At 49.3% G+C, this 27,208-nt stretch overlaps 1 protein-coding gene across 1 annotated transcript in view; it reads left to right on the top strand.

Annotated features, from left to right (window-relative positions):
- DGKG (diacylglycerol kinase gamma) overlaps positions 1 to 27,208 on the top strand; it is a 208,205-nt gene that overhangs the window by 83,266 nt on the left and 97,731 nt on the right. The window contains exons 12-20 of the mRNA XM_034999770.1: positions 2,469 to 2,585; positions 3,563 to 3,655; positions 5,177 to 5,236; positions 7,831 to 7,910; positions 9,055 to 9,129; positions 11,685 to 11,770; positions 15,988 to 16,077; positions 18,174 to 18,334; positions 26,616 to 26,680. Coding sequence (XP_034855661.1) covers positions 2,469 to 2,585; positions 3,563 to 3,655; positions 5,177 to 5,236; positions 7,831 to 7,910; positions 9,055 to 9,129; positions 11,685 to 11,770; positions 15,988 to 16,077; positions 18,174 to 18,334; positions 26,616 to 26,680 — 827 coding nt within the window. The remainder of the gene's footprint in view (positions 1 to 2,468; positions 2,586 to 3,562; positions 3,656 to 5,176; positions 5,237 to 7,830; positions 7,911 to 9,054; positions 9,130 to 11,684; positions 11,771 to 15,987; positions 16,078 to 18,173; positions 18,335 to 26,615; positions 26,681 to 27,208) is intronic.

The raw sequence follows: 27,208 nt of genomic DNA, 5'->3' as shown, positions 1-27,208 counted from the left end.
TGGGGAAGTTCTCGAGAGGCCAGCTGAGGAGTCCAAAAGGCGCCTCCTGCACAGCAAAGGGGCCTCTGAAGAGCTGTAAGCACAGGAAGAGACACGAAGAGATGACTGGGTTTGCAAATCAGGTTAACTGCTCTGACCGTGGGGCAGGAGAGAGATGGGGGGCGGGCGAGGGGGACCAGAGCTCCTCCGACAGTTCAGGTGAGAGGCAGTGCCACACTGAGGGCCTGCTTGGGGTGGGGTCTGCACTCCCTGCGCTCAGTACGTGCTGACTATGCAGCAGTCCAGCCGTGGTGGTGTCTGTGCTCAGGGTCCCCCGACCATGCCGGCTGTTGCGTATTTTGATTGTCCCCTGGCTAAGGTAGGGGAGATGAAGAGAGTTTGAGACATAACTTGGAGGTAGCACCACCAGGACTTGGTGATGGGGACGTAGGGGATGGGAGTGAGGAAGAGGTCAGGAATGGATCCCTGGTTTTGAACTTGGCCATTGGGTGGTGCCATTCACAGAGTCTGGAAATAGACTCTCCTTAAAGTGAGCAGGGGAAGGGCACTCTGAGTCCATTCATCCTGAGTCAGGGGATGATTAGCGGCAGGAAGTGGCATCTAGCCTTGCACAGAAGGACTCGAGAGAGAGAAGGGAGCCTCCAGGACACGCATGCGTGCCTCATGAGACGCCACATGGTCTCTTGTCCACTCCTGCACCACGCCCATACACACCCTTTTTCATGTCCATACCTTTCACCAGGACACACCACGTACCTCCTGGGCTCAGGTCCTAAGCCTACACTCTGGCCACTTGCACACATGCCACAGAGGGAGGCCGCTGATGGGCCAACAGGGCACATTCTCAATCTTCTTAGTCTCCAGGGGCAACCCAGGTCCTTCACCATCTCTTCTGATCCCAGAAGAGGATGGAGAAGGCAATGTGGTGGTGAGACACAGCCGTGGACTTGGAGTCAGAAGACCTGGCCGTGAGTCCCTACTAGGCCACTTACCAGCCTTGGAACCTAGGGCCGGTCACTTAACCTCTCTGATGCGTAATGTTTTTACTCTGCAAAATGAAGATAACCAGAATCTCAGAGCAAATTCAGTGCGACCATACAGGTGACAAATTGATCAGCAAACAGGATATTTTATACCTGGGGGGATGTGCAGCAGAAGGTGAGAAGCTACAAAATAAACATGACTCATCTTCTAGAGCAACAATTTTACCAAAAACCTTTAGGGAGGAGGACATAGTAACTTAATTGATAAGTAATTTTAAAGCTTTTATTTAATACACACAAGGATGGTATGGTGCAAATATTCCATGTGTTTTTAATATTGTGTTTGTAGTTGGCCCTTCAGGCTGTGCTATATCTGTAGAGGCCATATCCTCTCTGTTCTGCTGTTGGCAGTGGCCCTGGCAGAAAATTTTGAGAAGCTCTGTAGAAATCCTAGACGGAGCTACCTGAGGGCTTAGACTCCTGGAAGTTGGTGTCATGGGGGCACTTTGGCTTCACTTACATACATACACGTACACGGACTTTCCCACCTGCTTCCTAAGTTCCCGAGTTGCACTGCTGGCATTTCCTGGTCAGGGAGCAGGTACAACCAGCTCTCGAGGAGACAGATATGCAAGCCGCTGACTGCTGAACCACACTAACATCTTTGTACTCTTTCCTTTAACTTCCTTCTGGAGTGTTTCTCAACCTTAGCTGCACATTATAATCATGCAGAGTGCTTTAAAATAAACTAATGACGAGTCCTGTCTCCAGAGACTCCGACTTATCTGGTCTGGAGTGAGGGCTGGGCATTAGGACTTCTAGAAACTCCCAGGTGGTTCTTATGGGCTGAGAGCCACTGGCCTATAGAAGACGGGAGGGCGAAGGGAGTTATCCCTCAGCAGGCACCTCCAAAGGGCCAGAACTGTGCCAGAGAGCCTCTTCCGTGTGCGCTATCTTTAAATCATCCCAGAAAACCCAGAGGTGGGGCTTATCATGCCAATTTCTACAGATGAGGGACCTGAGACTCAGAGAGGTCCAGGAACTGGCCCCAGGGCACCCGCCTGCGAAGTGGAAGGTCAGTGACTCCAACCAGCTCTGTCGGCGGCCCAAGCCCTCTAGTGCTTGCCTGCATCGCGCTGCCTTCCAGAAGAGGGCGCACACAAGCACACCACTCTGCAAAGGAGTTCGGCAAGACAGATGGACTGCCAGACAAGAGGCTGCTCAGAGGCTTGCCTGCCACGGCGAATGAGCCATTCAAAGTGCAGGCCAAGTGGTTTTTCATCGACTTTGATTAGCACGGCGATGGTCAGGCAGGGAGGCACGGAGTCCGTGCAGTTCAGCCAAGCAGCCCCATGCCCACTAAGTAAAACCCACTGAGCGGAGTGCAACCCCTCTGCCCTCCCCAGCCCCGCGCTCCTCTCAGGCCCCGGGCCCCGGGATGTGGCTCTGCAGCCTTCCCTGCTACCCTTCCCTTCCCTCCTGCAGGTGATGCAGCACGCGTGGGTGGAAGGGAACTCTTCCGTCAAGTGTGACCGGTGCCACAAAAGTATCAAGTGCTACCAGAGCGTCACCGCGCGGCACTGCGTCTGGTGCCGGATGACGGTGGGTCGGCGTGCAGGGTGGCCCTGCTTCTTTCCGGTGTGTTCTTGCTCAAGTTGTGGCCAGGGAGCAGCGGACGTCCTGCCAGAGGGCATGAGCAGAGCTAGGGCGGCAAGACTGGGAGGCCCAGAGCCCCCGTTCCAGGCTCTAAGTCCAACAGTGCCGCCAGCGCCTCTCCAGGCTGCCTGGGTAGAGGGCGACCCCAGAGCCAGGGGAGCGAGAGCTGCTGAAGGAGAAGCGGGCCGGTCCACTCGCTGCCTGTGTGGCCAGGCAGCCGTGAGCAGCCAGCCACCCGACCATTAACTCACCCGGTTGTCATCTGGAGCCGGGGGCGCAGAGTAGGCATACAATGAGACACGAGAGCCCCTGCTCCTCAAGGCATCGCGGAAGGCACGCCCCTTAGAGCAGCCTCACTCCACGTCCCCTCCGGACACCTGACGCTGCCCATGCTGCCTGCCAAAGCCAGCTCTGTGTCCTTGTCTTGTCCCCCTGGCCAGGTATTAGCCTCAAAAAGGATGTGTCTGTCTCCACATGAGACTGTAGATCTCTTAAAATGCACTGGTTGAGTCTTGGGTTTCACTTCCAGCCTCTTGCAAGTCTGTTCAACAAGATCTCCTTCCTTACAGAGTCTCAGAGCCTAGGGAGCAAATGTCCAAGGAGGTTTCTGGAATCCACATGGCAGTGCCACGCTGAAGGGTCCCAGGCCTGCCCATGACCATTTCACTCCAGCAGTCGTGGATGGCACTCGGTCTCCTTTCTCTGCCTGCAGCCAACGTGGCACCCCTGACCACACCACACGACACACACACACATATGCACAAACACACACACACACTCATGCAGCTCTACCACCAAAGCCAGCAGTGCATAAGGATTTGGGGGAGCATTGCATAGCTGTCTCCCCAGCAAACCTCTGAACCCTCACACCTGGCATTGCCTTGGTCAGTTTCACTCACTCTCTTCTTCATTCTTCCCTCCAGTTTCACCGAAAATGTGAATTATCAACATTGTGTGATGGTGGGGAACTCAGAGACCATATTTTGCTGCCCACTTCAATATGCCCTGTGACCCGGGTAAGTGTTCTTGCCCCGCCAGGCTCTGGGCTCTCTGGGTTCATGGCTCAGATGCAGGCAGCGTTCAGACAGTCACATCCCTCCGAGGGTTTCCGCACAACTCCTAAGGAGAAACCATTTGTGTTTTCACTACACGTTTGAAAGGGCAGTGCGGCACTCATCAGATTGTGACAGAAAACTCCTCTGACTGGGGCTCACTGCTGGCCTTCTAGAATGCTCCACATGGCCCATCAAGGAAAGCACATACATTATAAGCACCTTGCCAGCAGAGCACAGCTGCAGGAATTTCTGTCACCACCTGCATGTGGCTAGGCCTCCCAGGCCTCCCTTGTCCCTGTGAGCCTGTCTCTGTTGTCTAAACATGAACTTCTCCCTCCCTTGAGGACTCCCACTTAGGTGTCCCAACCCTGTTTGGAGATGTAAACAGGAAAATTAAAGTCCCTTTATCTCCATCTGAAGCTTTCAGTCTCTTGTGTTGGAGATTCCTCTTTTTGACCAAATACCGACCAACTTAACCGTCCCCTTCTGTCTTCAAGATGTTGCCAGGTCCCGTTGATCCCTCCTATCTCACGCTTGACTTGACCAGCTACTCTGTTTCATGAAAAAACTGAAGGAAAAACACCACTTTGGAAAACCAAAGTGGCAGTACCTACTGGGTTCGAAATACACTAACTCTGTGACCCAACATGTCCTCCTTTGTATCTGCCTGAGAAATACGAGCACTTATTTCACCAAAAGATCTGCACAAGAATATTCATATCGGTTTTGTTCATAACAGTCAAAAACTAGAAACCAGCTAAATAAACGATCACTGACAGCAGGGGTCTAAGGCATATCCGTGGAATGGAATCCTGCATTGCAGTGGGAGAGAGCCATGCTTAGCTGTGAAAGCATGGACAGTCTCAAGGATACAATGCTGAACAAAAGAGGCTATACTCAAAAGAAAAAAATAAAAGACTGCCTATGATTTCATTTATGAAATTCAAATGCCAGGAGTTATGTTTGAAGAGACCGTACTTAAAAGGGTATACATGTATATAGAAATTCATCAAGCCGGAGATTGAGATTTGAGCATTTTACCATATTATGCAAAATAAACCTCAATAAAAAATAATAAACACTGAAGAAAACAAACAAAACTAAGAAAAATGACTTAGTATCACATCATTTAGATAGTGCTGAACAGAGAAGCCAGATCTAAGACCATGCTTCCCAGAGCTCAGGCTTCTAAATCAACAAACTAGATTTCTGCCAATTTCAGTGTTTCTTCTCCCTAGGTCTGTTCCAATGTCTCCAAGTTAAAGTCAGAGCAAAGAATGACAGACGCCTGGGGAGTCCTAGAGAAACCCATAGGGGAACATGTCTTTTTTTTAGGTCCAAAGCCCCATTTTGAAAAACTCCTCCTGACTCTATATTGGTTTTATATTCTCTTTCTTTATATTAACTATTTGTTTTTCTTCTGATCTTTTTTTTTTTAATTAGGGCATTTTTTAAAAAATGTATTTGTCTTTCTTGTCACAGGACAGGCAAGGTGGGAAGTCTGATGGCAGTGTGTCAGCCAAGGGTGAACTTGTAATGCAGGTACCTCAGCGAGCCCCAAGTCCAGTCTCTTGTTCTAAGTGTGTCCAAGGCTGCCTGTGGGGAGGACAGGGTTTGGGTTCTAGAGAAATAGATCTCAACATTTGCTTTCTCATCTGTCAATTACATAATTACATCACACAGGAGGGACAATTTATTTCCACCTTCTGGAATTATCTTTGACCACCACACTGTTGGCAAATGGTGAAAAGGGAGGTTGGCTGATTCATTGCTGGTCAAATTAACTTTATCACCTTTTTAGGAACAAGTTATGTAAAACTTATTGAAAATATACAATGGGTTTTCCAAGACTGTCAAGCTGTTTCTAGAATGTGATCTGCCAAAACAAAGTTAATCAGATCCAAAAGTTCTTCTTTAACCTTAAATATATACTTAAGAATGTATACTTAAGAATTTTTTAAAAAGATTTATTGATTTATTTGAGAGAGAGATGGAGACAGAGAGAGTACAAGCAGGGGGAAGGGTAGAGGAAGAGGGAGAGGGACAAACAGACTCTCCACCAAGCAAGGAGCCTGATGCGGGACTCCACTCGAGGCCCAATCCTAGAACCCTGAGATCATGGTCTGAGCCAAAGTCAGACTCTTAACCAACTAAGCCACCCAGGCGTCCCTTAAGAACTCATTTTTTACTTGGGTTCACCAAGTAAAAGTATTAGAAAAGGAAATAGTGGGTCTTGAAATTAGTGTGTCTTAAAAATTAAAACATAAGCAATAATGATGGAGAAACCATAGTAATATGGGATAGCTCTAGACCCTTTGAAAGGCAGAAAGTCAGGTGGAGCAGACACACACACACACACACACAAATACACAATGAAGGTATACCAGTTGTTTACAGCTGGCCTCCATCTGGTTATCCTGCATCTGTTTTGATTAAGAGTGCCCATGCTGTACAGATCATTAAATATTTTGAATATCATCCCCGGAGGTCACACAGACAGTCACCCTGGGCAGATGAGAAAATTCTTAAAAAATCATAAAGAATGCTGCTGTCCATTTCAAACAACATGGTACTGTGTTAGCTCAAATTTTAGCTTGAGATCTGGAAAGGTAGGCATCACACATTGAATACGGAATACAGCTACACCTCCATATCAGTCTGTCCTTCAGCTGGATCCACAAGTGTTTATTAAGTACCCACTTCCTGATCCGGTGTCATGGGATGCTTGGGAGGAGGGTTGTACGCACACCTGCCCTGCTCCTGAGGCATTTAGAATCCAGTTGACATTTTGAGACATTTACCTAAGAACACATGAAACAAAACCCACATGAACGGACAACAAAAGGAACCCAGGAGATATTCCATGCTTCAAGTGCAATGGTTTTGGTTGCAGTGATCAAGGAAAGCTTCATAGAGGAAATTGCTCTTGAGTTGGGCCCTGAGAATGAGAAGTTCTTTTTAAGAGGTTGAAAGGAAGGAAGTGGGCTCTTCAGGGCATCAAGGAGGAGAAGAAACCAGTGTGAGCAGGCCCCCAGGGTGGGAAGGCAGGAGACACACTCACTGGAGAGTCAGAGCCGGGCTTGACTGGGACTGCCACTGAGGGCTTTAGCATTTAAGAGGCAACAGGAGATTGGGGCTGTGCTAAAATGCCATGGCTGCCACGTTAAGAGATTTGGATTTTATCCTCTGGGCAAGAAGGTGTCATTAAAGGTTTCTGAGCAGTAGTGGCATGACTGATGTCCCAGGAAGGAACTGCATACAGGCCTTACCTGAGGTGGGAAAGGCCCAAGCAGTGTGGGTACCATGGTGACTGCCAGAGATTAAGGGACATTCAAGGAAATAATTGGCAGGATGGGGTCTTCCCTAGATGACTAGCCAACTGATAATAGTATGTTTAAGAGAAGCAGTGAGCCAGGAGAGAGGACCAGTTTTGTGGAGACAGAAGATAGGTCAGGTTCGGGCATGTGAGTTTGCAGTGACGGTGAGATGTCTGGTTAAAAGTATCCATTGGACAGTGAGAAATATGGAATCAGGGCTCAGAGAAAAACTAGGGCTGGAAATGTGGATTTGGAAGATGCTGGTGGAAGTGATGGTTAACTTCACGAGTGTTATTTGGTTGATGTGTATGACCAGAAGACCATAACTTCTAAAATTATATTCAGTTGTATCCCTCACGAAGTATAATCTTGTGCTCATAGGGGATGCCTGGCTGGCTCAGTGGGTGGAGCGTGCGACTCTTGATCTCAGGGGTTATGAGTTCAAGCCGCACACTGGGCATCGAGCTTACTTAAAAAAATAAATTAAAAAATATATCTATAATCTTGTGCTTATAGCCACAATATCACACCATTGTTGAATCATTTAAAGCTATGGTGCCATTGCTGCATCTCTGATCCTAGCCTCAGACTCCTGTCAACATTAACACTGCTTAGGTCCACTCAAGTCAAAGACACTTAGCTGCTTAACCCCTCAGAAAATTCAGCCAGTGGACAGAGACCTACCTCCTAGCTCCCTCTCTTCCATGCTGGGAACTGCTTCCTGTCCCCCTTTTCTGGAAGGCATCTTAGCGTCAACTCTCGTCTCATTCATCCTCTTGGCTGAAAAAGAGCTAATTTCTTTTTCTTTTACCTTTGAAGTATAAGATCATCCCTACCCCGGGTACCCACCCCCTGCTGGTCTTGGTGAACCCCAAGAGTGGAGGGAGACAAGGAGAAAGGTATGTTCTATTCTTTTTCAAAATGGAGAGGCTGAGACAAGTTCACTCGGGTTTTTTCTTCCCCTCAACAGGGCGGACTGCAGAGCCAGGCAGACCTGGGTTCCCGTCCCAGCCCTACCCCCGACCACTTTATGACCTGGATCAACCAACTGCTTAACATCCCTGTGCTCTGGTTTCCTCCGCTCCTCTCATAGCTCCGTTGTGAGGATTAAAGTAGACACATGCTTAGCCTCGGGCCCATCACGTGAGCCATTATTATGGCTCCCAAGTTCCGACCAGGTTCTGAGACGCCTGTTTCCTTCCCAGCCTCGCAGGTCCTTTCTTGATTTAAGAGGAGTGGCAGGACTCACCTGATTGGGACCTCCTGGGCTGTCCAACTCCTAAGAAATGAGTTCCTTCCTTCCTCAGTGAAGGAAATGCCCAGTCTCCTGGAAGCACTAAGGGAATGGGAGGAGAGAGGGAAAATGGGTGAAGCAGCTCTCTCCCCCCAACCTGTTCAGTTCAGGGTAATGGACAGATGATGCAGTGATCTGGAATCCGGGTTTACAAAAATAATAAGTAGGGTTAAAGTGAGAACTATGAGAACCCCTGCTCCCTAGTCCAGGGGGCAGGGCACCCCTCCTGAACTGACCTGATTAGTCTCAAGCTGGAGCCTTGACACCAAGCCTACAGGTGGTCACTGCCCCTGGCTTCCCCTCCCCAGCCCCACCTCCTGCATTGCCTCCTGATCCCAGAATTTTGTGGGGGGTTTCCATAGAGGGTTCCTTGTTACCTTTGTGTAGTCCACAAAGAGCAGAATTGTACTACCTAGAACATATGGAACATTTGGGAGGAGGACTGAGCTTTAGGAGAATAGAAGTTTTATTCATCCGCAAGGGAGGATAGTCCTGGGGTTGAATGCTACAATCTTAGATGGTGGGGAGGCCCTGAGCCAGGGCGTGAGGGTGTGAATGAAGCCAACTGGACCTGAGACTTCAGGGTCTGCAGGGCCTTGTGCAGTCTTCTCCCCTCTTGGGTTTAAATGGACCCAGATTCCCACCACCAGTGGGCTCCAGAGGTGTTTGCTCTACTGTGACTTCTCACGATGACATTCTCCCTCTCTGTCTCTCTTTCTCTCCCTCTTTCTTTTTTTTTTTTTCCATAGAATTCTTCGGAAATTCCACTATCTGCTCAACCCCAAACAAGTTTTCAACCTGGACAATGGGGGGCCTACTCCAGGGTATGGAGAAACGATCGTTACTTATCTCTCCTCCTCCCCCTTTCATCTGAAGAAGATACCTTTCTTTGGTCACCCTCCTTGTCTCTTTCATCTATGGACTTACCCTTCCTGCCCTTTTAATCTTTTTGTCTTCATTTCCTCACGTCTACACTTACTTACTCCTGGAGTCGCTCAGGAACACTCCTTGTGGCTAGCTCTGGAAAGAAGCCCCCTATGTACCTCACCGGGAAAAAAGTTGGTGTTTTTGTAAAAGAGAAAAAGCACACATGCCAATCATTGGATTGACAGGAAGAGCGGGCTGGTAAATTATGTGAGGCTGTTAGCCGGTGTCTTCACACTGAGTCATCAGGGAGGAGGAAAGAGTTTTCCTAGCGCAGTCAGCAGTTCGGAAATCTATACAGCTGACTCAGAGTTCTGTTGCGTGTGCTGTTGGGGAGCATTTTAGGATCGAGGCAATTGGTTATTCAATGAAATCACTTCTCTTTCCCCCCCCCCCCCCCAGGATTATCCAATTTAGAGGTTGTTAAGCTGCCCCTGGCCCTTCTCCTGCCGGGTGCCTATTGGCTGTTTCACTGCCCATTAGAGCGGGAGAGTGAGGAGACAGGCAGCCCCTCTTTGGTCGGACTGCCCATCTGGTGGGAGGGGCTGGGCCCGCTGGGAGCGCTAATGTGATGGCTGCAGGTCCCTGTAATCAGAGGCCGCTTCATCATCGGGGCTGGAAGGCACCCAGACTGGGCTTCTTACCAGACAGGGCTGGTGCGCTAGGGACATCTGCTGGCCAGCCCGAGCCTGTGGGTCTCCAGGCCAGCTTTTCAGATCCGTGCACACTGGGCTGGGCTTCCCAGCACACAGCTGCTTTGCCCAGCCTCCTAACCTGCATTTCTAGGCTCAGTTCAGCAAGACCCTCAGCGGGTGGGGGCGGGGGACAGGGCTGCAGGAGGGACTATAAAAAGGCACCATGTCCCAGTCTTCCATTGTTTGACACAAAGCTGTTATTTCTATGGCTGTGATGGTGCAAGACCCAGTTAAAAGGAGAAAGAAATGTGAGTGCAAGTCCAGCACCTCTGCCATGACTTACATGTAAAACTGATTTCTAAACAGAGCCCACCTATGCTGCTGTGGGTGTCCTCACTGTCACCGTGACTGTAATTACTGCCCCGTCATGACCTGTGACTGAAAGGCAGCCTGCAAGTACCTTTACAAGCCCCCTCTCTTTCGGGGCATTGTGATACCTGAATACAGTACTCTGGCTTAACCTCATTCATCCTAAATTGTTTCTGTCTTGCATGACAAGCCTGGGGGCTACTTCCAGGACTGCTGTGCCCTGAGTATCTTTGCTGTGTCTGTCTAGCCGAAATGAAAGGGGCCTCCATTCAGAATTCACTTCCTAGAGGAGAGCAGAGTTCTGCAGGAGTCGGGGAGGGGAGGAAATATTGCTTTGCCCACATACGCATCAGTGACTCAGAAAGCCCCAGGGGTCTTCTCAGACCACCAGGCTGGACAGAAGGGAACCCCTGAGCTTCAGCTTCCCATGGATATTGGCAGGTCACATCTATTCTGAAGCAGAGATTTTTGTCCCTTTTTGTGCCAGAAACCCATTTGGCAGCTTGATGAAGCCAATGGACCTCTTCTCAGAGAATTTTTCTTAATGCGTAAAATGAAATCTATAGGATCACCAGGGAAATGAATTATATTGAAAAGACAGTTATCAAAATATTAAAAACAAAAATACTGGGATATGGGAATATATGTGATTTACTAACACATTTTTGATACGATCCAAGGCAGGTCTAGTAACTACTATTAATTAAAAACAGTGATGAGCATAAGTGATAGCATGGGGCAGCTACCACAACTGTAATAAAACATGAAAATACCTGAATTTGACTTCTAACAAAGTCATAGGTATTGTTCACACCTGTGATTTGTTGCCGGCTTCCATAATTGGAGAGGCTAAATCTCAGAGTTTAGCGAAGATAAGAATGTAACATTTTCTCCTGCCAGGTTCATGGCCCTCCGATTCTATCTACAGATCCCTTAGAGATTTGTGGGCCCCCAGTTAAGAGCCCTACTCTGAAGGGGGAAGGCCCCAGAGGGGAAATGGTGCTCCTTCCACTCGGGTCTGGACCCACAGGACAGTGGGATGAAGATCCATCTAGTTCACTGCATCTGACTTAAAGGAGAGCTTCGGAGGACAGAGCAAGCAGGAGAGCCAGAGAAGAGTCAGTACACTGGGGGTTGGTTGTATTGGTGCCCAAAGAAGCAAACTGTGGCCTCCTCTGAACAAATAGTAGCGAATTTCCTGAAAACCATTTCCTGTTTGTGTTGAATGTTGAGTTAGATTCTCCTTCTATAAGCATGGCTCCCCAGGATTCTTCCCTATACTTCAGTGGCACTGAAGTTCTGGTTTCAGAACACCAAGTGACCCTTCCAACCCCAAAAGGAGTCAGGGCTGTAGCATACTCCCAGGGAATAGGGGAGACTCTTGACTCAAGTAGTGTCAAATGTCAGCCACAGCCTAGTAAATAAGACCATTTTGGCCTTTTACTTCCCAGACTGAACTTTTTCCGTGATACTCCAGACTTCCGTGTTCTAGCCTGCGGAGGAGATGGGACAGTTGGCTGGATTTTGGATTGCATTGGTAAGAATGGGCTGGGAGGGGCTATAGAGTTTATTTATAATAAGTATATTGAAAGTCAGAGGAAGGCAATCAACAGGAAAGAGAAACGGAGCCATGTCTTGTTCATCCTTATTTCCGCTCTTGGAGCGTTGCTTAACTACATATCTACTTTGGGAGGAAAAGAGAAATGGAAGGATTCCCACAGATCCAGGTGTAACTGTTTGGTTTCAGGCCTTGCCTCATAAGCATCTGTCACGGCCGGGGTTTGGGCAGTGGCAGCACAGACCAGTTCGGGGAGCTGTGAGGGAGAGAGGGCAGGACTAGGACTCCAGCCAGACCTAGGGTGGTGAGTAAAGGCCAGAGAATTAAGCACAGGTGTGTGTACATAGCCTGGGGCAAATCACCTTTAGATGAGCACCTGAGCCTGAGTCCAGAAAGCACACCTAGAAAGTGCAGCTCAGTACAAGCAAAGAAAGGTCACACTGTTCTGTGTCCAGTATGCTTAGATCAGAAGGCAAGTAGGGAGGGCCCAGGCTGGGAATCCGGAGGCCTGAGTTTCAGTCCAGCTCTGCCTGGATCTGTGGGTCCTTGGACATCTCATCCCCCATAAATGATATAGACTAACTCTGGAATTGTGTACCATTCCTCCCATAAATACTGCATGTACACCTCCATGTGCGAGCTCTCCTGCAGGCACTGGAGATGTAACAGTGAACAAATGCATAGAAATCCCGCCCTCCTGGAGCTTCCTTTCTAGGGGGAGGAGACAGGCAATCAACCAAAAAACAAGGGAAACATACAGCATATTGGAAGGTGATAAAAATACAGCAGGGAAGGGGCAAGGTAGGTAGGGTCAGGGGTGGTCTAAGTCTAAGACCCAAGTGTTTGGGGAAGACCTCACAGAGCAGATGACTTTTGCATGGAGACCTGGAGGAGAGGTGAGCCGTGAGGATACTTGAGGGAAGAGCAGTTCCGGCAGAAGGAACAGCAAATACAAAGGCCCTGAGGTAGGAGCAGGCCAGCCTGCTGAAGGCAGCAAGAGGGCTGCAGAGCGTGCTCGGAGCAGGGTGCGTGAGGGGAGAGTGACAGACAATGGAACAGGTCACTAGGATATGCTGGATAGTAGACAGAATATGGCTTTCATACCGGAAAGGTCCCAAGACGCCGCATGATTTGGGGCAGAGGAAGGACACGACCGATCATGAGAAAAGGGCAGCAGCAGGGAGACCGGTCAGGAGGCTCCTGCAGTAATCCGAGTGACAGGTGACCAAGGCTTGGACGACAGGAGACACAGAGGCGGTGGTGGGGAGGAGTCAGCTTCTGGATATTGTTTGAAGGTGGAGGCAACAGGATGCGAGGAATACAGGCATCAGGGATGGACACGGGCAGACCCTGACCGAGGCAGGGAAGGCTGCGCCTGTGGGGGTCATAAGCAGCCTACCACGAGGGGTGGGACCACACCCAGCACACCTGCCACCTTCTGCTCCCCACAGGCACTCCGGTTTCCATGGACACAGCCCTGCCAAGCAGCCACCCACGCTCTCCTGTCACCTCCAGCTCGGGAGTTGTTTGTGGGAGGGGGGGAGGCATCCTCTGGGAGCCCAGGGAGGAAAAGCTGATCAGCAGAGGCTGGGTGGCTGCAGGCCTGGGAGCTGCTTGCATGCTTCCCTCTCCATCACGAAGGAGGATGTCGGCTTTGGTGGTTTTGTAAAATTCATCTGCAGAGAACACAGGGGAAAGGGGATGCCCAAAATTGAAAGAATAAAGGTCATATGACAGGTTGGTGGCCTGACGAGAGAAAACAGTGGTGAAAGGAATAACTGCATAATGTTCATCCATTCACTCATTCGTTCAAGAATATTAAAGCACTATTCAGTGCCTTCTGCCACCACATTTTGGTCCCCCCGCTGATCTGTTTATGCTCTACAACCAGAGCGGTCTTTCCTAAATGGCAGTGGGTTTGTGATGTACATAAAACACATCAGTGGCTTCCCATTATTCTTAGGAAAGAGACAAAAGGTCCTGGTGCTCTAGTAGCTGCCCACCCTTCCAGCCCTACTTCGTACCTCGATTCCTCTCCCTCTAAACTCCAGCTACCCAGTCCCTCTCTCAGACCCTTGAATATACCAGTCTCCCTTCTACCACAGGGCCTTTGCCCAAGTGCTTCCTCCGGTCTGGTATGCGCCCTGGCCATTCCTTGGTCAACTTCTACTTCAGCTCTCAGCCCCAAAGTGTGGCTTCCTCAGAGGAGCCTTCCCTGACACCCAGCCTCAGTCACCTTATTATATGATCACATTTCTTCCCTTTCCAGTATGAATTTGGAATTTTGCGTCATTTATTTGAAGACTGTATTAGTATCTGTCTCTCCCTCTCAGTTGTAAGCACCATGAGAGCCTGTGTCGTGGCACTTTGACCCACTGTTAGAGCCCCAGTACCTAACACAGCACCTGACACATAGTAGGCCCTCAGTAAATGTGCACAGAGATACTGTGATGACTGAGACATAGTTCCCCCAGGGAGGTTACAGTGCATACCGAGAACAGACGAGTAGTCGATGACAAGAAATACTGGAGGGGCGCCTGGCCTAGACTAGGGCAACCAGGGAGGGCCTCCCAGAGGCAGCTTCTAAACAAACAGAGAGCTTGTGACTTTAAGGCACTGAATATACTTGAGCATGGTTGACCCATCCAGCAGGAGGAGGCTAGAGCGGAGGACAGAGCCTGGTGCCGTGCTGGAGATGATGGGCACCATGACAGAGGGAAAGGGACCACCTGCCCTGGAGGGGTGAAGAGCCACTAGGGGAAACTGAGACTGGGGAAGTAAAGAGGCAGCGGCTCAGTACCGGGGGGGGGGGGGGGGCGGGGAGGAGGAATCATGTACCTGAGCTCAGGCATCAGCACAGGAATATCGAGAAGAGCTTGCCGAGAGATCTATTACGGAAACAGCACATGGAAACTGCTGTGTGAATGATGCCGGGTGAGGGACAGGGACAAACCGAGGATGACATCCAGGTTTCTAGCCTCAACACCAGGAAGATGGTTGATCTTTTGAGATGGGGCCCACGGAAGGAGCAGACATAAGGCAAAGGGAGCAGCAGGTACAAGGGCAGGGAAGCAGAAATGCAGACCACGTGTTCCAGGAACAATGACAGAGCCCATTGCTTTGCTCTGTCCCCCGCCTTAAACCTCCTGGTGATGAGCTCAGCCCAGGGCCTTGCCTGAGCTCAGTCACTTGTGGCATGAGCCAGACAACCCGGGGGACCTGTGAACTCCCCCTTTTGCGGGGGCAGCCCTAGCATTCGCCCCACTTGCTGATTCCCGTCCCCCCAAGCGCACTCCTCAGTCAGCCTCACCCAAATCCCCGCACCGGGCCTGTTGCAGCTTATGTCAGTGGCGCCCCCTGGAGCCCAGTGGGTGCGCGAGCCTGTCCCACCTTCCTCCGTGCCACCAACATGTTGCTGTGGGTCTGCAGCCCCGTGAAACCACGCATGTTTGTGCTTTCTCCAGCGGTTCAGTTTGATGCTTCCTCACAAGCCGCATGGCAGAGCAGCTTGGGAACTGTGGATTTGTGAGTCTGGGAGGTGGGGGAAGTGACGAACTCGTATCTGTGTGCCAAATAACACCTTGAAGTTTTGTTTGTTAGATACAATATTATTTTTAAGCTTTCAACCTGAATGACATTAGATGAGACAGCGCCAGTTTCCCAAATACCCCACGATTCCCTGATTTCTCAGACCCAGCTGTGGTTACTCTCCGTGCACCTGCGTAGCCCCTGAAGCAAGGAGGAGCCTGGACTTGGGACCACAGAGATCTGGGTTTGGATCGTGACTCCAGACTTACTTTCCCCCTCTGAACCTCAATTCCATCATCTATGAGGAGAATAATAATACCCCGCAGAGTTGCTGTGAGGGACAAATGGAGAAGGTGTTAATTACGATTACAAACTAATGTTTTCAAGGTGTACGCTGTCACCTCAAAGGAAAGAATTTGGATGAAATGAGGATAAGCAGGTGCAAGTTACAGGGGACCGAGTTAGCTCAGTATGGAAGAATCCTTTGTAAACGGTTCACACACTGCAGAAGGAAGAGCTTTAGGAAGTAGAGTGCTCTCCATTATGGGAGCTCTGCAAACAAAGATGCCCTGGAGGGGTTTTAAGCGACAGATCAGGGATAATTAAATAACCCACAGGTTCCGTAATCTGGTGGCATATGGTTTTCTCTTCTTCTGCATGGATTGCAGATAAGGCCAACTTTGCAAAGCATCCACCGGTGGCTGTCCTGCCTCTTGGAACAGGAAATGACCTGGCCCGCTGTCTCCGCTGGGGAGGAGGTGAGTCTGCGTGCCAGTGGCTCTCCCCCGGGGACAAGCACGCCAATCTCCAGGGATGCTCTGCAGGGCTAGGCTGAACTTCCCTTCTAAGAATTCCATTCCACAGAGTCCTACCTACTCCATGACCATTCCCCTGCTCTCCAAGTTTTGCTGAGACCTGTGCTCACCCCTCAGTCTATTTACTCTGATCCTGAAACTCTCAGCCTAGAGCCTGTCCACCCCAGCAGAACATAGTCAGCTTTAGGGTAGGCTCCTCTATGTCCCCCACAATGCTCACTCTAGTAAGGGCTCACTCAGGTGTTTCCTGAATAAAATTCCCTCCTCTCCAAATTACTGCTCTTCTTCTGAATTAGGACTCAGAATGCAAACTGAAAAGCTATGTTGCCAGCTACTTGGGGCATCCAGATCATCATAGGCCCCCATGGTCATTGGCCTTCATTTTGCTATCCCCCTGTGGGGGATCTCAAAGTGGTGACCAGTTCACAGAACAAGGGGCAGGAGCTGAGGAGAACTCTGAAAACTGCAGCCGCCCCCATGGGGCTGGGAATGCTCCAGAGCGCAGAGGAGGTCAGGACAGCACATGGAAGGGGGCAGAGCAGTCTGGCAGGCAGAACTGGGATGGACTTCCAGATGGCTGATGGATTCAGCGAGGATTCAAGACCAGCTCAGGCAGTGGTCAGTGTTCAGAGCTGGGTGCATGCCTGGTGGCAGGAGCACAGGAAGCAGAAGCCAGCCCCAGAAGGAAGTTGGCAGGAACAGATGTCCTCAGCCCCACCCTGAGGCTAGGGAAGAGCCCTCTGTTCAAGAGGAACAAGCAGAATGTGGTCCCAGGCTGTGTGCATCCAGGCAGCACAGCTAGGCGCAAATTTCATGCAGGAAGCCCAGCCCTGTGCTCCCAGAGAGCCTCCAGGTCCTCAGCTACATAGTTGCTACCATTGTTATCTTGTGAGGCGTCCCTAAGGAGCTGACCAAACTAACAACTTGAAAATACTCTTCAGGGTTGCCCTAAAGGTAAGCAGAACGTGGGAGTGTTATCTGAAAGAAAAGACTGTCTCTCCCACTAACCTCTCACGACTTAAAATTCACTTTCTATACTGCTTTTCTATTGCTGCATAACAAATGATCATAAATGTAGAGGCTTAAAACATCCCTTTGTTAGCTCACAGTCCTGTCAGTCAGGAGGCCTAGAACAGCATGACTCGGTTCTCTGCTCTGGGCCTCACAGCCTGAAATGAGGGTGTTGGACAGGCTGTGCTCTTCTCTAGAGTCTCCGGAGGGAGAATTTGCTTCAAAGCTCATTCACATTGTTGGCAGAAGTGAGTCCTTTGTGGTTATAGGACCGACGTCCCTGTTTCCTTGCTGGTTATCAGCTGGGACCACTATTAAATCCTTGAGGCTTCCTTTTTCCTTGACAAATGGATCCCTCCATCTTCAAAGCCAGCCACGGAGAATCTCCCTCACCTGAAATCCCTCTCAATGAGAGCTTTGAATCATTTTCTTAAGGAAAAGCCCAGTCCTTTCTAAGGACTCAGCCAATTAGGTCAAATCCACTCAGATACTCTCCCTTGCTTAAAGTCAACTGTGCCATATCATATAGCTAATCATGACGGGGACTATCCTATCTTATTTGTAAGTCCTGGGAATTGCAGGGTATATACCCTTGGGGGGGTGGGCAGGGATAGGGGAGACCATCCTAAAATTCTGCCTACCACACTGTCCATCTCCGACATGACCCAGTCCTGGAACAGATCCTTTGTTCTCCTGTGTGCAGCTTCCCAGCCCCCCAGCCCACCAATTCTCTAGGGCTTGCTGTGGCTACGTAAGCCTGCCCACCTTTGCCCAGCCCCCACCCCTTTGCCTTCCAAATCTCCCCAGCTGCTTTGCCTTCCAAATCTCCCCAGCTTCTTTCTTACTACACCCTGTTGTCCTCTCTTCCTCCATGGCTCAGGGAACCTAAGTGTCTCTGGCCCCCAGACACACTGGGGAGTCTCCTGGTCACAGATGCCCACAGAGTTCCCTGCCTTGATAGCTGCCTGTACATCAGCAACAAGTTAGCCTTTCTGCCCTGGGGTCACATATAATGCCGTGCTCCACAGGTTATGAAGGGGGCAGCTTGACAAAAATCCTGAAGGACATCGAGCAGAGCCCCTTGGTGATGCTAGACCGCTGGCATCTGGAAGTCATCCCCAGAGAGGAGGTGGAGAATGGGGACCAGGTCCCGTACAACATCATGAACAACTATTTCTCCATCGGTGTGGTGAGTTGGTCAAGGATTGCCTTTCTCATGGAAGAGAAACGTCTGGGTGGGCAGAAAGGTTCTGGTCCCCCATCATCCCTCTCTTCAGCTCTCCCAGCTAACCCAGTCTTGACTTGGGTCCAAGCATCCTTGCGTGTGGCCTGGGTATGGCCACCCTGAATGTACCAAACCCCGACCCTAGATGATGGAGGAAATTCCTTCCCCTATAATTGTAACTAACACAAGAAAATAAGAACTTTTTTTAAAAAAATAGATTTACCCCTTGGATAATTTGAAACAGTTTAAAAGAAGTAACAGCAAGAAATAACCAAGGGGTGGAGTCAGAAGACTCTCATGTGAGCTTCCAGAGTTGAGAATTCTGATCCTCCAAGGAGAACCATGTGGTCCCAAGTTGGCTTAGCTAACTTAGCTGTCAGAATTCCTTCTCTCCTGTTCTCTCCCCTCATCTCAACTGTATTCCCTATACTCCAGGTGTTCATAAATCTCTGGGGGTGTCTCCTCCCAGCTGACCCCTCCCTCAGGTGAGCTCCATGCTCCTTCTTGGTGCTTCCACAGCCTTCTGTGTTCACCCTGTCAGTGTACCCTCTGCATTCGAGTGAAGGGATTGGTTTACTGTGCTCACTTCACACACTTCCATTGCGCGCACACACACACACCCAACACACACCTCTAACACATACCCCCTACATACACACCCCCCCCCCCCCCCCGAGCACAAGGACAGCACCACATTCCTTTCTTCCTCCAGCTCCCAGCACATCTAGCACAACTCAATTAGTTTTACTGAACTCAGCTTCTGGTCCAGAGAGGATAGAGGTGGACCCTGCTTCCTAAACTGTTAAGGATGGAATCGGGGAGAAAAGAGATCCATCCATTCCACAGATAGAGCTGGGGTTCTACAACAAAGATACTAGCACTTACTGAGCACCTACTGTGTGCTCACCGCTATGCTAGGCCTTATGTATTACAATCCTCATCGCAGTCTTGCATGTATCACTGTCCCCACAGTCCCCATTTTGCAGATGGGGCCTGGGGCCTGTCAGTTCCTGACTAGTTCCTTGACTAGTGAGGGCCAGGAACTGACACAGGCATGCTGTGCCTTACAGGCTTTCCTGGTACCCTGCCTTTGGAATTATGCCGCCCAGTTTCAGATGCATAGAAATCTCTCTAAACCAACCATCCAGGTCCGGATTGTGGGATAGCTGCTCTTGTCAACCATCCTCATCTGTGCCTCTTTTGAAAACTTTGGTGGCTTAAAAAGAAAAAGGAAACAGAAGGGGAAATGATCGATAGCTTAAGGGAAGAGCAGGTTTAAGGAAAGGGTTTTTAATAAGAAGACTAGAAGGGCACCTGGGTGGCTCAGTTGGTTGAGCATCCGACTCTGGGTTTCAGCTCAGGTCATGATCTCAGGGTCGTGAGATCAAGCCCCATGTCAGCTCCGCACTGAGTGTGGAGTCTGCTTGGGATTCTTTCCCTCTTCCTCCTCCTCTGCCCTTCCCCACTGTGCATGTTCTCTCATTCTCTCTCTCAAATAAATAAATAAATACAATCTTTAATAAGAAGACTAGAAGAAGAACCACGGAAGAGGAAAGGATGTTTTAAAATACCGTATATTTACAGAATTTAAAATTTACCATATTAATAGGTATTTTCTTGATTATTATGACTACATTGAAGGGCAGTATTTTCTCCATTTTGTAGATAAGGAAACAAAGAGTCAGATGAAGGGACTTGCTATCATTCTCTGGCTCCTAAGCCAGCACTGTTTTTCTATTACTACAACAGAAGACAGAGGCATTGCTGGACCGCAGTCAGGGTCTGAGTGGACGGCGGATTGGACTGGCGGCATATTCAGGGTCCCTGTGCCCCGATTTGGTTTATCTCCCCAGCTCACCTGGCCTCAGGGGAGACGCCTCTCCCTAGGTCTCTTCAAGCTGCCCCCTCCAGTGGCCTAAGCAGACCCCTCCTTCCTCTTCTTGTTGGCTCAAAAGCCCCTCTCCCTTTTGGGCCCCCCTCAGGCCCTGCTTCCCCCGACAGGAACACACAGCCCTCAGCTACTGCCAATGGGACATGACCAACAGGTCTGATGTTCAGGAGGCTTCTAGAGCATGGGCTTCCCATCATGGCAATTTCACAAAAACCTGTGTCCTTTTCTTAGAGTAACCAGAGTATAGCTTGCTAACATGTATTGAGTTCCTGCTGCACATGAGGCCCAGGTGGCCTATTGGTAGGTATAGTCATTATCCTTTTGTATTTTGTAAGAAGGAACTGTAGCTTAGAACAATACAGAGACAGGTCTCAGCTGGTGAGTGGTGGAGCTGAGAACCTCTGGTGCTGAGCTCCAGAGCCCCCTGAGCTGTGGACCAGGAGCCATACAGCCTCTGCGCAGCCCCTGCACAGCCCCCTCCGTCCTCAGATGCTTTCCTTCACTGGGGGGGGGGGGGGGGGGGGCGACAGGAAGTCTCAATATTTAGTGTGTGAGGGCTCACTGGTGCCCTTTGTCAGAGATGCAAATTCCACCCCCCTGATAGATCCTGGTTTGTATTCTGATTTGGGTGGTCTGGGCAAGGTCTGGAAGTTTGTATTTTTAACAGGCCTCTGAGATAATTCTGATGTAGATTGTCCCAACCAAGTCTTCAGTGATGGAGACAGCCCATCAGAACAGAGAAGAATGGTCCAAGAAGTGTTCCTACACAGGAGCAGAAACCAGAACTGAACTGGATGAAGGAGAAAAATGATAGCGAGGAGGGGACACAGGCCCTGCAAGTAGGCAGACAGAAGGGAGAGCGGAGAGCGGGGTAGCAGGGCTGCTTGCCCTGCCTGGGAATTTCTAGATGGCAGCTTACAGCCGTGGCTGCCTTTAGAGTCTTTAGCCCCACATCTTCTCTTTCTTGACACACTCAGCTCTGGCTGCCAAAACATGATTTTTTTTTATAAGATTTTATTTATTTATTTGAGAGAGAGAGAGCACAAGTAGGCAGAGTGGCAGGCAGAGGGAGAGGGAGAAGCAGGCTCTCCGTGGAGCAGGGATTCGGACATGGGGCTTGATCCCAGGAACCTGGGATCATGACCTGAGCTGAAGGCAGCCGCTTAACCGACTGAGCCACCCAGGTGCCCCCAAAACATGATTCTTGATACCTCCTGTCTGTTTCTACATAGTGCCATATGCAAAAAATTTCACTCACTCAGTATTTCCTGACCATGCATAAACACACCAAAAAGGAATAAACAGCCTCACCTTACCTAGATAACCTCATCCTAATCCCAAGAGCCATGATGATCATGGTTTTAATTCATTTTTGCAAATAAGTAGGAAGGAAGGAAGTTGGGGGACAGGAGGAAGGAAAGGAGACCACCTAATTGTCCCCCAAGGAAATGCATACAAACAGATTCTCCATCACACTCAGTGGTCAGGGTATTTATTTGCCTGGGGCTGACTTATAATAATCCAATCTGTTCATCTTTCAAGTTATAAAGAACTTCACAATATCTTTCTCAACGATTATTTTTTTCATACGCCTTTCGCTTGTGCATGTTTAATATTTTATTGTGAAGCAGTGAGGAACCAGGACGGTTTTTATCTCCTTGGTGTACCCTTAGGCTTCTCTCAATAAAATGTTTGCAGGGTTTGTATGCTCGCTCTTTAAAAGTTGGAAAGGGAAATTCTTGAGAAAACAAGTAGCCAACACGCAACTCTGACAGAATCTGGGGCTGACATTTGCAGAAGCTCTTCCTCCCTATTTGACTTCCCAAACTTTGTAAGAGAAGACGTTGGTATGTAAACCAACCCCGCAATTTTACTTCCTTGTGATAATTAGAGTCAGACTCCTTTGGCAAAGAGAGCCGTGCAAAGTCTTTGCCCCTTTCGAAGGACCTGGAATATCTGAGTGATGTCCGGAGTCTGCTCCCTTGTGTATAAAAGGGAGGACTGCTGCTGTGGTGGCCGCAGGTGGTAGAGCATTTGCCCTGACAAGTTCACTGGGGCCCCGGGTGCCAGCAGAATCCATGTCATGCGTGGAGGGATAAACAGGGCAGACCCTCCTGGCCCACCCGGAGAGCAACTGTGGCCCCATCGTCACCACGTTTCTATCACCTACATATGTGCCGGCCCTCCACCAGTGACGAGTTGACACGTCCCCCCATGTTAAATGTTAAATCCCCTTGGCAGGAGATTTTCAACATTAACATTCAGGCTCCTACTTCCTCTGGCTTCTCTGGCCTCCTCGTCCCTGCTCTTTATTTTTGGATTTGCAGAAATGTCAGGATGGCCAGGTATCAGTGACAGGAAGTTTGGGCCCATGAAAATAATTGCTGGGGTATGTGTAACTCCAAATGCCTCAAAGGCTCTGCTTTCACTGAGCCTCCACGGGCGGAGTGAACAGCTAATCCCTTGATTCAATGAGATCTATTTCTGATGCGAGGGGAGCCCAGGGGCCAAGGAGAGGCTGCAGTCACCACACTAACCCGCACCCCATTTTCCCCCTTACGGATTGTACTTCTCAGGCTTTACCAGCTAAGTTTCTACCATGATGAGTCCCCTACCCATTAGGGAATTTATCAAAAAGTAATCATTTTCCCTGCAACTTTTCTGGATTCCCTCAATGTCAGGTTCTTGTCTGTCACCTGTGAGAGCCCTTGGAGGTCCTAAGACAGTGGGACTCACTGAGAGGTGTCTGGGACAAAGGGTCTACGCTCTTTTTCATCCTCCGATCTGCCATAATTTTTCAGAACTATTCAAATTCCAAATGATCTGTTTTATTGTCTCCTTTGTCCTTTTTACCTCCATAAGTTGCCCAAGTGACTTGGACCTGTGTTGTCCAATATGGTGGCCGTTAGCTGCATATAGCGATTGTGTACTTGCAATGGGGCTAGTCTAAATCGAGAGACGCTGTAAGTGTAAAATACACACCAAATTTCAAAAATGTAGTATAAAAGAATTTTAAACATCTCAGTAATTTTTATACTGACTACATGTTGCAGTGATAATATTTGTCAATGAAAATATATTATCAAAGTTAATTTCACCTTTTTCTTCTCACTTATTAATGTGGCTACTAGAAAATTTTAAATTTATTTCTATCAGCACTGGCCTAGACATCCAAATATCTCAGAGTCCAAATGACGGCAGCTTATATTTGGAAGGGACACAAAAATCTTTTGGACTTCCAGTTTTAGCTCAGGAAAGAGCAGCCCATCATCTCCTCTGTTCCTCACACCTCACAGAAGGGACACCGGAGAGTGACCTTCAGAAATGCCATCACTTCCAAGGCTTTGCAATTCCCATCTCCATCCACCTGCCCCTTCAAAAATGGAAGTCTTATTTTGCTGTAATTATTACCAAGAAAGGGTTTGAACCATTGTAGCACTGGTTCCCAGAATTTAAAGAAATCACTATTGAATATAAACACACCCAGCTCAGTGCCTGCCACAGAGCTCAACAGAGGGTGAAGGTGAATCTCCGCTCTTTTAAATCCCCACGTAGAGAAATGTGGTCAGAGTCAGAGTCTTTATCATCATGTCCTTTTCAAGACTCAACAGCAAAGGAACTGCTCGGCTCTCCCTTGCTACTTTGTGTGTTTGTGGGGAGATTACATTGGAACCCCGTGCTTAACTAACAATATTGTAAAGGCTGGTCTTTGTGAAAAGAAGCTTTGCAAAACCTAGTTTAAAAATACAGCAGGGCGCTGGGTGGCTCAGTTGGTTAAGCGACTGCCTTCAGCTCAGGTCATGATCTCGGAGTCCTGGGATCGAGTCCCACATCGGGCTCCCCCTTCTCTGTGGGGAGACTGCTTCTCCCTCTGCCTCTGCCTGTCAGTCCCGCTGCTTGTGCTCATTCTCTCTTTCTCTCTGTCAAATAAATAAATAAAATCTTAAAAAAAAAAAAAAAAAAACAGGGCGCCTGGGTGGCTCAGTCGGTGTCTGCCTTTGGCTCAGGTCATGATCCCAGGGAGCCTGCTTCTCCCTCTGCCTGCCGCTCCCCCTGCTTGTGCTCTTTCTCTGTCAAATAAATAAATAAGATCTTTAAAAACAAAAACAACAACAAGGATAAGAACTGTGCAGAGGGAGGGAGCCTATGCACATATCCCTGAGAATAAGAAAACCAGGAGCCAGTCATAATAGTCCTAGGGGTATGGGGAGGGTCGCAAAACACAAATCATGCCAGGCAACGTGTGATGGCTTTTTTCTTTCCTCCTCTTTCTTTCTTTTCTCCTGACAGAAGAAAATTAGTGCTTCAAAGGAACACAAGTTGATGGAATGTTTTCTTGAATTCTAGAGAAGCATTTGACAGATTTCACATGAATCTTTATTCAGAGTGTTCACTGAAACTTGCTCAGAGCCAGGGAGGGAGAATGAAGGCCTGTCTGGGGAAGCCACCCGGGACAGAGGCTTGGGGGGCCCTGCACATCTCCCACCATGTGTCCACAGGGGGGCCTAACCAAGACCTTCAACTCTCCATGTGTCTTAAAGGAAAAACAAAACAATCAGTAACTAGAGTTTAAATGTTAAATTCCCAGGCACCTGGGTGGCTCAGTCAGTTAAGCGTCTGCCTTCAACTAGGGTCATGATCCCGGGGTCCTGGGATCAAGCCCCACATTGGGCTCACTGCTGAGCAGGGAGTCTGCTTTTTCCTCTACCCCTTCTCCCTGCTTGTGAGATCTCTCCCTCTAACTCAAATAAATAAAATATTTTTCTAAAAAAAGAAAAATAAATGTTAAATTCCCAAAACATTATTTCAGCAGGTAGTGTTGGCCAACCAAACACCAAAAAAACCCATAGCCTCGACTTGCCTCTGTAGTGGGTTGCTCGCTGGGTTTACTCTGCCAAATACAAGTATGACAGAAGCCCCTCTTGACCCCCTAATTTGCTTCCAGACTTTCTGTCTCCCACCATTATCCTATATTTTACTCACCACACATAGCCCATGCTCCAAAAAAAGGTTCTCCACTGAACGATACCTCCTGATGTTAAAAAATAATAATGTTCAGAAATTTTCTTTTGTGAGTCCATACCAAGAAACGGAATTAATATGCATTGGCTTAAATGGAATTTCAGTGCTCTCTTAGCCATATAGTATAGTAAACGAGTTTCTGTAGCTTTTTTCCTGCACGTATCTGAGTCAGCTCCCTTGTTTCTGTGTCACTCCCCACCCCCCAACCCATAGCTCAATTCTCCTGTTTCTTTATAAAGTCCACCCTTGCACCTAATGTGTTGGCATGAGGCCTGAGTGGTGAAGGGGCTCAACACATTCTTCTGCTGGAAAATGAGACCATTAATGAGGAGGAAAGACCAAGTGTGAGGAGGAAAGATGAGCTTGGTTTTAGGTCTGAAGCTCGGGGTTGGTTCTACAGATACACATTGTGGAGACATCAGAGATGCTAGTAGTAAGTGTGAGAACTCGAGATGGTCCATGACATGGGGTGTAGGCTACAGATAGGACTCAAGGCTGAGAAGTTCTGGTCAGAGAATGGAGAGCCCAGAAGCATGGTGTCATGGGAGCCTTCCTAATAGTGAGTTCTGAGGAGTAGGTGGCCAATAGCGCAGCAAAAGGGTGTGCAAATAGGAAAGCAAAGTGTCCATAGACGGTGGTAGTGCGACTCTTCTTGACCTTGGGGAAGGACCTTTCTGTGGAGATCAAGTAAAAGAAGCCAGAAGTTTAAATATATTTTTATTATCTACTAAGCATGTTATTCAATGCTACTAATTATTTCTACTGATATGAATGATTAGAATTAATATATCACAGCATCCACCAAAGTCAGTTTTCTGGGTTTGACAATGTACCATAGTTACATAAGATGTTATTGGGGGAAGCTGGGTGAAAGGGATACAGGAACTCTCTGTACTATTTTTGCAACTTCTTGTGAGTCTTAAAATATTCCAAAATAAAAAGTATTTTTTAAAAAGAGTTAATATGGCAAGGCATTTCCAGAAATTCACACTCAGCCCCACGCGCACACGGGCTTCTGCACTGTAACTGCCCCCACACCCAGATACCCTCTCTCCCCTCAAAGGGCAGCGGCTGTCCCCTTCATTCACCCTAAACTGTGGCCGAGAATGAAAACTGCAAGGAGTCGACCGGCATAGGTTCTACAGGCACTGGTGGCTAGCTCCTAACCTTGGACCTGGTGTTCACCCTTTGCGGGAGCCTCCTGTTCTCCCCTATGACATGGACTCTCCAGGGTTGGGGGCTTTCAGTGAGAGCCTGTGTGCTTCCTTTCTTTCCGCATGGCACGGTCATGACCACTAACCAGGCGTCTGCTTCCCTCTCTTTCCCTTTCAGGATGCTTCCATCGCACACAGATTCCACGTGATGAGAGAGAAACACCCTGAAAAATTCAACAGCAGGTAAGAGTGCCCTGAGGCTGCAGCCCCCGCCGCACGGCCCGCCGGCCCCGCCCCTCCCCCACGCAGCCGGGCCAGACCGAGGCCTCCACCTGCTCTCGCCCAAAAGTTCTGGCCCGGCCGCCCAGGGACGTGGCTTTCCTGCCACGTTGCCGGAAGGACGGTTTCCATTTCCAAGCAGAAAACGGTGTCAGAAACCTGCCGCAGCCTGGCCGCCTGTCCCCTCCCGGAGGATGCCGTGCAGAGGGAAGGACTGCGGGGCTGGCAGGGAGGGCGTGGTATGCCCGCCTTGAGGGGTGGCGATCTGCTTGCTCTTGGCTAACTGGAACCCGCCTCCCGGGGCTTGGCCGCTTTCTCTAGACGGAAAGCTCCCGCAGCCCTAGCCCACCCCGGAATTTCTGTGGGGAGGGCCAGGCAGGATGGCCGGGGCGGGGTGTTGGAGAGGGGGCCTCGGATTCTCTCTGTCTCGAAGGGAGGGAGCGGCAGCGGCGGGGCCGGGGCTAGGAGGGCAGAGAGGGCGTCGCCTCCGCG

Source organism: Mirounga leonina, unplaced genomic scaffold (assembly GCF_011800145.1).
Source record: "Mirounga leonina isolate KUSES-001 unplaced genomic scaffold, KU_Mleo_1.0 Mir_115, whole genome shotgun sequence".
Taxonomy (NCBI): domain Eukaryota; kingdom Metazoa; phylum Chordata; class Mammalia; order Carnivora; family Phocidae; genus Mirounga; species Mirounga leonina.
This window is presented reverse-complemented; position numbering and strand designations above follow the sequence as displayed.